This window comes from Myotis nattereri (assembly GCF_964212035.1).
Source record: "Myotis nattereri genome assembly, chromosome: 2".
Classification (NCBI taxonomy): Eukaryota; Metazoa; Chordata; class Mammalia; order Chiroptera; family Vespertilionidae; genus Myotis; species Myotis nattereri.
The window spans coordinates 26562884-26574135 of NC_138076.1; the positions used below are offsets into that span (position 1 = coordinate 26562884).

General features: G+C 43.1%; 1 protein-coding gene across 1 annotated transcript; it reads right to left on the bottom strand.

Annotated features, from left to right (window-relative positions):
- Positions 1-2224: 2224 nt before the first annotated feature.
- On the bottom strand, positions 2225-10910 carry LOC308514493 (protein-lysine methyltransferase METTL21C-like). The gene is made up of 4 exons (XM_081084656.1): positions 10523-10910; positions 7213-7364; positions 4113-4230; positions 2225-2930 (listed from the first exon to the last, which is right to left on the bottom strand). The coding sequence occupies exons 1-4, from the start codon at positions 10647-10649 to the stop codon at positions 2536-2538; spliced, it is 792 nt and encodes a 263-aa protein (XP_080940782.1). The 5' UTR covers positions 10650-10910; the 3' UTR covers positions 2225-2535.
- Positions 10911-11252: the final 342 nt, after the last annotated feature.

The following is an 11252-nucleotide window of genomic DNA, read 5'->3' on the forward strand; positions in this document are numbered from 1 at the left end:
CCTTCCAAGAAATCAAAGAAAATAAACAATAGGGTTTTTAATGAAAAATAATAGTTGCTGTAATAATTTTCACTGGTAAGATATAAAAGTTCATTGAATCACAGATACCACCATTTCTCCCCTCCCAAGTTACTGTCAGTTACCAGAACTTCACCAAAAATCATTTAAGATTTATTTCAGCTACAGTGGGGCCTTGACTTACGAGTGTCCCGACTAACGAGTTTTTCGAGATACGAGCCATCTCTCGGCCGATTTTTTGCTTTGAGTTGCGAGCTAAAATTCGGGTTATGAGCCAGCTTCAGATACCCCACCGCTAGTTGGCGCAGCGAACGTCACAGTGAACGCCACAACATCAGCCCAGCATCACGTGTCCCATTCACTTTTTGATTTGACATACCAGTAATTTGAGTTATGAGCTCCGTCACGGAACGAATTAAACTCGTAAGTCAAGGCCCCACTGTAATTGTTTTTCTCCCACAAAGGAGACCAGTACATTTTTGTTTGATATCAAGCTCTAACCAGATTTCTTATATTTTAAATCTTACTCTTAAGTTCTCCCTGGAGCCTTAGTTCCCCTTCCCTTTGTCACTAATCACAAATATATATAGGAATCTCTCAAGGAGTCGTTTCTGAATGCATTATTTCAAGTGGAGGATGGAAGTGAAACCAGCTATTGCCCTGCTACCCAATACTATGAATCATTCAGTACTTGCCTTCAGTCCTGTTGTAGTTTTCCCCACATATGTTCAATTTTGTATCTAGCATTTCCCCACTTTTAACCTGGCCTCATGACTGCTTCCCAACACTAAAACCCAACTCGGCTGTACCACCTGGAATGGCTGTATCATGTTCCACCAATGGTGGGTGGTACCAAAAGTTACTTAACCACGCAATTGAACAGTATTTTGCTATTATAAATACTTTGGGAATAGAGCTAAGCTTTTATTGTTTGATAATGTCCCCTGAGTCATTCTAATGCAGGCTTATTTATAGCCACTGTTTTAGTTCTGTTTTTGTTTTTTTTTATATACACCATATTTTGCAAATATTTTCACACAATAATAATATAGTTCTTAAAAAGTGGGACAGTATTTTATGTTCAAGGGAATTCTCTCTTTCAGGAGAATTCCCTCTTTCAAGTGAAGTCATTAATGACGCAGTGTGGAAGCATAATATAACTTATGTTTCAAGTGTTGGAAACAATGGCCCATGCCTTTCTACAGTTGGTTGTCCAGGTGGCACTACATCAAGCATAATAGGCTAGTTTCCTGTTTTAGGAATAGACTTGATTATGCCCAGCTGACATAGCTCAGTGGTTGAGCATTGACCTATGAACCAGGAGATCACAGTTCGATTCCTGGTCAGGGCACATGCTGGGGTTGTGGGCTCGATCCCCAGTATGGGGCCTGCAGAAGGCAGCCAATCAATTATTCTCTCTCATCATTGATGTTTCTATCTCTCTCTCTCTCAATAAAAACACTTAAAAAAATGGACACAGAAATCAGCAAACAGAAACCTCTCAGTTAATACAATGTTAATTGGAACTCTACTGTATGCAGGACACCATAAACCCTAAATACACTCTCAGGAAACTGATAACTAGTCAGGGCCTGCGGATCTGGACTTGTCTCTGAAGTAGACTGGAGTAAGTAGAATGAAAGTACAGGTACAGTGTGCTGTGAGATACACAGTGCAGCCACCTTTGACTTGAGAATTTAGGTCAGGCTTTCTTAAGACTGTGGGAATGAGGATTAAGTCGATAGACGTGACCAAAAAGGGCTTTCCAGACAAAGTGAGCAACATACATAAAGACACTTGCTTTACTTTTTATTTGTGGTGTACAACTGCTTACTCATAGTATAGTGTCCTCCCTTCATTTCTCTTGGGACCTGCAGAGAGAACCAGATGTAGAGGAAGGGAGCTCTATAATGAGAAATGCAGTTGAAACACATTTGTTCCATGAATGTGCCTTCTCCCACTCCTTGTTCTTTAGATGTGCTGCAGTGCTGTTTCACTGTAACCCAAAGGAAAAAAATGTCCATCAACAAGAATTACAGGAAATCAAAATTAGTTGTCATAGTAGGAGAATAATGAAGTTAGCGTACATTATAGTACAGTGGCTGCCAACTTCTGTAGAAAAAGCCAGAAAATATAAAACCTACTGCGTTCTTTTTAAATATGCAGCATGAATGAGGAGAATGAATTGAGAGAAACAAGGACATTTGTAGTAAATTATACTAAAACTTGTTTATTAATTTATTCATGTAAAATTTACTGAACATTTAGTTGAGACTTCTGGGAGCCAGCAAAGCTATTTTTATATTTTCACATTATTCTTTACAGATGTTTAGATTAACCAGATAACCTTAAATAGGTGATTTTAGATAGCTGCTGTAGTATTAAGTTCTGCTTGTTTTGCTTGTACAAGATCTTTTTATGCACCACCTTCTCAATCTTATAAGTGTTTTCTTGACAATACCATTTCTAACACTGCTCAAAACACACACTAAGTTTTCTAATGGCAATTTGTTTCATTTAGTCCCATTTTAGCGTTCCTTTAAAAATTTTAACTGACGACTCTGGAAATTCAGCCAAGAACGTTGTATCAAAAACTTGCTTGAATTTGTCTAGAAATTCATAGTCAGTGCTGAACCTGAACTTGTTTGCCCAAAGCAACACAGTCCCTGGCTGGCAGAGGTGCGCCATGGTGGAGAGCAGCTTGTCCAGGCAATAGTGGTGGTAGACCACATCGGAGGCCAGAACGTAGTCATAATAGAAAGTCGACTTGGGGAAGTTCTGTTCCAGGCCTTCTCCCCACACCAGCTCTTTCACTTCAGGCAGATGTGCTGTGTGTGCTAGTGTATTCTTTAAAAGGTTGTGTTGAAGGTTTCCTAGGACATCAGGCAAATCTGTGGCGGTGACTTGAGCTCCTAAGAGAAAGAGGAAAAATGTAATAATTACTTGGAATCTTTTGGGCATTCAGAGTGGACATATACTCTCAGGGAGAAAGAAGAGAACTAGGACTGGGCTTCTCAACCTTGGCCCTATTGACATATGGGCCGGACATATTTGACATAATTCCACTGGATAATTCTTTTGGGGGCGGGGCTGGGAGGGGCTGCCCCGTACTTTGTAAGATGTTTGGGAGTGTCTCTGTTACCGATCCAACAGATGACAGTAGCACCTCCCCACCCATCCCCAAGTTGTGACAATCAAAAATGTCTTCCGACATTGCCAAATGTCCCTTGTGGGACAGAAATTACCTTTGGTTGAGAACCATCTTTTAAGAAACTTTAAGTTAAGCAATGGTGCAATGTTAAGAGATTTCAGGATAATTCACTAAACATATTACTGTTTTCAGCAGCTGCTTAATATAGTAATTCATAATTTTCCCTCTAAAAATACATTTATCTGATGATTTTTCTTTTTCTCTTACATGAAGTAATCAGCACCCAGTTTTCTTTCCACAAAGGGTAATCTATTTTGTCTGATTCTCACCCTTATCTAAATTAATTAAATTCTTAATTAATTCTTAGGCATTTTAATTCTTAATTATTAATTCTTAATTCTTAGGCATTTTAAAGCTAGTGACAATGGCTCACAAAATAGATCACCATATTTCCAGATTAGTTTTAAAGAAAGAACTATGATAATGTAGGCAGAAGTAGCCAGATTAGTACCACCTCTTGCCCAGTGCCCAGGAACTCACAACCTACATTTTGGGTATAAATCTGTCTTCACCTTGGATTAACTCACTTTTTATTTCCTTCACAATGTTAGTGACAATATTTGCAACAAAGAGCAGGAGACAACATAACCTAGTTGTTTACAATAGAAGATTTGAGAGTCATACCTCCAAATTTTCAACTTCATCACATGGTAATCGGTGGACTGGGCCAATTACTGAACCTCTTATCTCTAACACACAATAATCTTATCTCTGGGGATAACAGTAGTAATTCCAGCTTGTGACACTGGGGGAGATTCAATGAGTGAAATCATGGCTGAGCACCTAAACCATAAGCACCTAAGCCTGTGATACTCCTTATCATTGTTGTCACAATAAAGGTCTTTTGAAACAAGGTCAGGAATAAGTAAACAAACAAACAAACCTAAAATACTGGCCACAATGGAAACAAGGCCTGGTCCAGCACCAATTTCAAGTATTTTAGCATCTTGAAAATTCAATTCCTCTGTATGTTCCTCCAAATATTGACACAAAGCCATAGCCTAAAAAAGATTTATAGTTGTCACTTGGGCATTGCAAGATTGGAAACCAGTAGCCACCTCAATCTCCACCCCAAATTAAATACTATAAGACTTATCATTAATAGTTTATGGAAAGGTTCATCAGAATCAAAATATACATTTACTGATGTATTTAGACCTCTGGAATATGAAAATTATAACCTACATCAAAGGAACTAGAGAACCAGGTTTGTGAATTGCCTATATCAGAAGACTCTTGGTTGACTGCCAGGAATTAGAAGATCAGCTCATCTCTTGCAAACCCAGGCAGTGAGGGCTACAGAACAGCAACTCCCTCCTCTGGTTTAGTCATGTCAGGCCTCCACCTGCTTTAAGAATGTTGGATAAACTTCTTCAAGACCTCTCTCCTAGCCTCTGTCAACATTCAGGTGGGACAGGGCTTTGTCTTCTATGCTGGACAACTGGGCAGTTTTGTTTTGTTGTAAGTGGTTTCTCTAAGAAACAGACTATCAGAACAATACTTCCCACACTTTAGTGTGCACGCAGATCACCTGGGCCTGGTTCAGATGCATGTCTGTGTGCGGTGTGCTCTGGTTGGGGTGCTCAGGACTACGTTTCCCACAAGCTACCAGGTGCTGCCAGGGCTTCTGGTCCGTGGACTGCACTATGAGTAGCAAGGAGATGCTAAAACACATATGCAAATAAATTAAGATAGCTTTTTATACAGAAAATCAAACATCCCTTGAGAGGATAATTATTTGTGATGTAGGGGTTTCAATATTAGTAAGACAGTGTCACCTAGAGCTATGGAGAAGACACATGCTTTCAGGTGTTTTCTGAAGAGATAGCCCTGCCCTGTGTGAGGCTGGCCCCTCTGGGGTGATATCTGGGAATAATGCTTTTTTCTCAGGAATAGCTACATTTTTTGACATTGCAAACACTCCCCCACCCTTCTTTGCCTGTTAGCGAAATCTGGAAAATGATCTCTTTCACGGAGAGCTGCACTGGACTGCACACAAGAGAAGCGTGTTACGTGAATCCTTCTGTTGCAGTTTTCAAGAGTTTGAGGTCCCAAGAGAGGCCAGCGTTTGCGCATGAAAGGCTGAGGCCTTGATGAGCATAAAACTGCCCAGTGGACAAATCTAATCTCGGATACCCCTGCTATTGTTGTCTGTTTGCCAAATATCTATATATATAAATGCCTAAGCGACTGGTTGACCGGACGACCAGACAACCAGCCAGTAGCTTTGACGCTCAGCTGACCAACAGGTGCCAGACGCCCGGCTGGCAAGTGCTCCTCCGCGGCAGCACTACTGAGCTGCAGTGGCAGCAGGTGCAGCAGGGCTGGGATGAGGGGGAGCGGTGCCCCCCCATCACCTGCTACTTCATGCACTGCATCTCTTGCTTGTGGGGCTCGAGCTGAAACCAGCAGTCCAACATCCCCCAAGGGGTCCCGGATTGTGAGAGGGCCAGGCCAAGAGGGGCCTCTAGTAAAAATATATTTTAAAAAAAGATGAAAAAAAAAGAAAAGAAAAAAACCACACCCACCCACACACACACACACACACAAAAACCCACCTCACAGACAGAGACAACAGTATGGTGATTACTAGAGGGAAAGGGGGGTGGGGGGATGCAAGAGGGGATATAGGGGGATAAATGGTGGTAGAAGGAGACTTGACTTGGGTGGTGAACATGCAATACAATATACAGATGATATATTGTAGAATTGTACACCTGAAACCTGTATAATTTTATTAATCATTGTCACCCCAATAAATTCAATTAAAAAAAGAGAAGAAAAGCTTTTGTTTGAAGGAAATCATACTCATATGCATAAGAGATAAAAATGGACTGTCCTTGGGTGGAGGGAGGAGGAGCTCTAAGAGCGAGGGGACCCCTGGCTGTCCATTCCTCCTCCTGTTCCCTTCTCACTTGCCACCAGTGCCCCAGATCGCCCCGAGGGCTCTCCATGGAAGCTCTAATCATGACTACTCATTGCATGTGCAGTGCCTGGACCGGCAGGTCTGTATCACCTGGGAGCCTGGGAGAAATGCAGAGCACAGCATCGCCCATCCCGGAATTAGAATCTGCATTTTAAGGAGACCCCAGCATGATTCACCTCCATGCTAGCGGCTGAGCTGTTGATCTGGAGCCTCTCTAAGCCCAGGCTGAAAACCCCTGCAGGTGAAAAGAACAGCAGTGCTGCATCCGAGGCCGCTGTCCCAGCCTGGTTGTGCACGGCGCCCCCAGTGCAATAGCTTTACCAAGTCATGAGCTTTTCCTCATTAATTTAGTGATTCATTAATAGTAACCATACTGCATGAACAATGACCATCTAACATGAGCTTAGGGGTAGCACTTCACTGAACCCTCACAACCATCTCGGCACTGGCCATGAACACTGCCCCATGCTTTAAATATGGAAATGAAGGCAAACAGGCGCAGTGACCATCCATGACCACACAGCCAGGAAACAGCAGGTTTGCTGGCTCTCAATTCAGTGTTTCCCCCATTTCGGCACCATCCTCCCGGGGCTGCTGCAGGGAGAACATGAGATGCAGCCGTGGTTCTTAAACATTCCTGCTGGAATATCCACAATGTGAACAGCAAACGTAAACCTGAGGGTCTGTGGGAGTGGCCCAAAGGTTCATGTTGCAAAGCCAAAACTCTGAAGATGTGACTTTGTCCTTAAGAATTCATATGAATTTTTCATCCTACTTCCTGATATATTCAAGCTTATATGAATGTAAACAATAATGTTTCAGGAACATAGCACAGAGGAAAATCAAAGCTTATGGGAGAGATGTGATGCATTCGTGGAGCCCAAGCACACCACCCGCACCCCTGGTGGGGGGGGGGGGGGCGGGCAACAACTGACCCTCAGTTGGAGAAACCCAAAATGTTAAAGTACTTGGCAAATTGTCCAAGGCCACGCAAATGTACAAAAGTGTTATTATCATTCCCAGAAGCCCTGCCATCCCAGTGTAACAGTTGTCTCACCCCTGGCCACACCACTGCTCCGTAACTCTCTATTGATTCTTGAACGACAATCTTCTTGCCTGCAAACAGATAGTTCTCCTGAGTGTAGCTGGCATAATTTGTAGGAACAAATTTCTGGAGGCTATGAAGAGATGGTTCTATGCTGTTAAAGTCTGTGGGGCAGAAAATAAAATAAGTTTCATGATTCAGTGCAAATATACACTTAGTACAATTGGTAGGATGGGAACCGAGGGGTGACGCTATCAATGACAAAGGCTGCGAACTAGCACAAAGCAGTGCTAATGAGTGGCAGGGACATAGCATTCAGATGTGACATCTTTATCATGTGACGAAATGCCAAAGGATATTCCCTCTAGTTAGAAGAGGACAGAAGAAGTGTGTCCCCATTCCCACACTCCTGACAACAGGAGAAAGCTAAATGGCACCAGGAAAGTGGCACAAATGGGCTGTCTGTGTAAGGAGGACCTGGGCAAACATGGACCTGACTATTTTTAGGTCTTGAAGTAGCATTCCCAATGTTGGCTGGAGCGTGTTCCTTAAATCCTTCTTACATCAGCTCCTCAAAAGGTTCAGGTCACCCAAAGATGAGCCAGCCCCACAGGAGGCTGTCAGATGAGCTCTGACTATCGAGTTACTGCTGTGTTAAATGCTTCCTTGCTCTCATGACCACTCCAGCAGCTCTCAGATATCATATAAAACGGGAGGAAAAGAGCACATGCGCAGAGGAGGAGGTGAAGGGTGGCGGGTCTTTGAAGAAACCTACTCAGGAGTCCACCCTTGGGAGGCAGGTAGGACAGGCTATGTCAGGTACCACTGCTTTCCAGGGGCACTGCAACAGCTCTGTGACACTGGTCTGCAACCCGTCTTAACAGGTTTCCAGAAAGAGCAGCACCGAAACTTGGAGGAAGCCTTTAGAATGTCCGCCATGGGGTCATGGCTGTTGAAGCTAATTACATGCTTATATTTTGCATGTCTGTGTGTATGTATTTCCGTTTTGTCTTCCTAGCAATTCGTTTTTGTTGTGTTTTACCAAAAAAGTGTCAGTATGCAGCAGACGGGGAAATGGCCTTTGACCACAGTGTGACCACGATGTCCGCAGCTCTTCGGAGTGCTGCTCTCGGCCGCAGGTTCTGGTTTAGTGTGTTCCACCCCTGGAAGGAGAATTCTCCGCCCTGAACAAAAACGCGAGCTTCCAGAGACCAGGGGCTGCACTGAACTTGCCAGAACCTGCTAATAAAGAGTGGCTGAGTCAGTCCTGAGGGGCCCTTTCCTGTCACGTGCCCTGGTTAGGGCTGTGGGGAGACCATAAGGGAGGGAAGGAGACCTCCGGTCCTCACCTACCTCTTATGGGAAGCCACTGACATACAACGCCAACCCAATATGTATAAATGACCAAGGAGGCCCATCACTGATTTGTAGGGTTTGACGGTGACCATGATGTAAACAGCCCTGGTGATAAAATGTCCCTGGGGAAAGATGTGCAGCCTACACCATAATGGAGTACTTCCACCATCCAGATACAACAGACATCAATAGCCTCAAGCACATAGCTAATCATCAAATGCACTAAAATAATCCAGGTCTGGTCCAGAGTATTTATTATCTAGGTTTTTCCCCATATACCTTTGCCTTTTACAGAATCGATTTCTTTGTAATTTATGTAACTTAAATTTTTATAATAGCCATGTTTAATAACCAGCTCACAAAATTCCTGAAAGTCAGGAGCTGGTACAGGCCAGCTGGTGCAAGGAGTCGGTACAGGGCTGAGCTCTTTTCCTCAAAGGCTTTCATCAGTGGAGTGTCTACCAGGAGCAGCCCGACCACCAGGTACTCACTCATGCCAGCTCCTGCTGGCTTCCTTCCCCCAGCCACCCCCGCGATGCCCCCAGTGGTTCTCAACCTTCCTAATGCCGCGGCCCTTTAATACAGTTCCTCATGTTGTGGTGACCCCCAACCATAAAATTATTTTCGTTGCTACTTCATAACTTTAATTTTGCTACTGTTATGAATCGTAATGTAAATATCTGATATGCAGGATGTATTTTCATTGTTCGCGACCCACAGGTTGAGAACCGCTGCCCTAGACCATTCATTCTTCCCTTCCTCCCACAAATCGCCAACCAGGGACTCTCAAGACTGGAGGAAAAGTCAATGCGCTGATTTTGAATGGTTCAGTATTTTACAGGTTAAGAAGCTAATGTTTATGCCTTTCCCAATCAACAGGGTAAAGAAACGTGGGCATATAAATATACTCGCATTAGAACCTTTTATAGTCTACAGAAATATAGAAATTTATGTTTATTGCACATTAAGTATTTTCATTTATTGTACCCATGCTAGACTGGTAGTTTTAGAGGGACCAGATTTGAGAGACAGGTAGAGTTGCATTTTTATGTAAACAGTTTAGTAAAAATAAATAATATCCTGGTTTAGTAGAGTTGGAACATAATTATATCACATTAAATGATTGTAAATGTTATAAAGGCTGTATCTTGGCTCTCATGACATTATTTGGTATGTCCATCATTTATTAACTACTAAGTCCCTGTCCAGAAATGCAACCCTAATGGTTGCACTGTCCTGATGGGAAAATGCACTTTGCTCTACACCAGCGATTCTCAACCTGTGGGTCACGATTACTTTGGGGGTTGAACGACCCTTTCACAGGAGTCACCTAAGACCATCGGAAAACACATATATAGTTACATATTGTTTTTGTGATTAATCACTATGCTTTAATTATGTTCAATTTGTAACAATGAAATTGGGGGTCACCACAACTTGAGGAACTGTATTAAAGGGTGGCGGCATTAGGAAGGTTGAGAACCACTGTTCTACACGGATCCGTGTATGACAGAGCTGCCAGGAATACGTTTTGATGAAAAGCAGAAACCAATCTAGATTGCATTTCTTTTTGTTCTTGTTACAAAAATATACAGTCTTAAATTTATATACGAGATAAAATAAATTTGTGGATTTTGATAAGTAAATAATGAAAAATAGGGATTACTTGTAATGCCATGCCTATGCTTGCATAAAGGCATTTTTCTACTTAGCTGCGTATTACAAACAATCTTGAAGGATGTTAACTAGACTTATTGTAGTGATCATTTTGCAATATATCCAAATATCAAATCATTTGTCATACACCTGAAACTAACATAATATTACATGTCAATTATATTTCAATAAAAATCATTTCAAAATCTAGAGTTAAAAGGAAATGGAAATTCTTGTCACAGAAGTTAACTGGAAAATGCCATCACCAGGAAAACAACTGAGAAGGTGCTGAGGACAGGAAGGGGGTTACCTCCTGTGGGTCCACTGGTGCCATCTTTCTGGACAGTCTCTTCCTCCGCCTCTAGCCAGCCATCTGGGGAGCTTGGTCCTTCCCCCAGGCGCCCAGGCTGCTGCTCGGAGCTCAGACACACATCCATGGCCGGAGCTGGAGCCCGAGCCGGCTGGAGAGGAGGAAATTGGACAAGATCCAAGCTGCTCAGCCCAGGGTGTCTGAGTCCCTCAGGAGGCTCTAAAAAGTGCAGCTTATCGCCTTTGCATCTGCTGGGTGGAAAAGAACACCTGCTTTTCAGCTTAGTTCCCCGGGTGAGCAAGGCAGCCACTCAAGGAGTTGCCAAAGTGGAGGAAGACCGTTAAATGAGACGGAAACTACTTGTACATGAAGAAAGGCAAGGGGAGGCGGGCCACAGGCGGATGGTGCCAGGGTCCAAAATGCATTTCTGATAACTTTGGGAACTGAATCTTAAAGAAAATCTGGTCTAGCAATCTGGCCAGTGGGAGTACCTTGTAGATGGATATGATATCATGCATGAGAAGCCAGGATTTGGAGCACACACAGGGCTGCTCCCTTTTCATCTGAGGCTTTCTTGCAAGATAGTAGAAAGTGCTGGGGGCTGAGAGCCAGGAGCCTGCATTGGCTCCCCACTCTAACACTTTGCAACTCATCTCCTCACTGTTTTCTCATCAGCAAGAAGGGGATAATAATATCTGCCTGCCTGCGAGGGCTGTGACGAGAAAAAGAG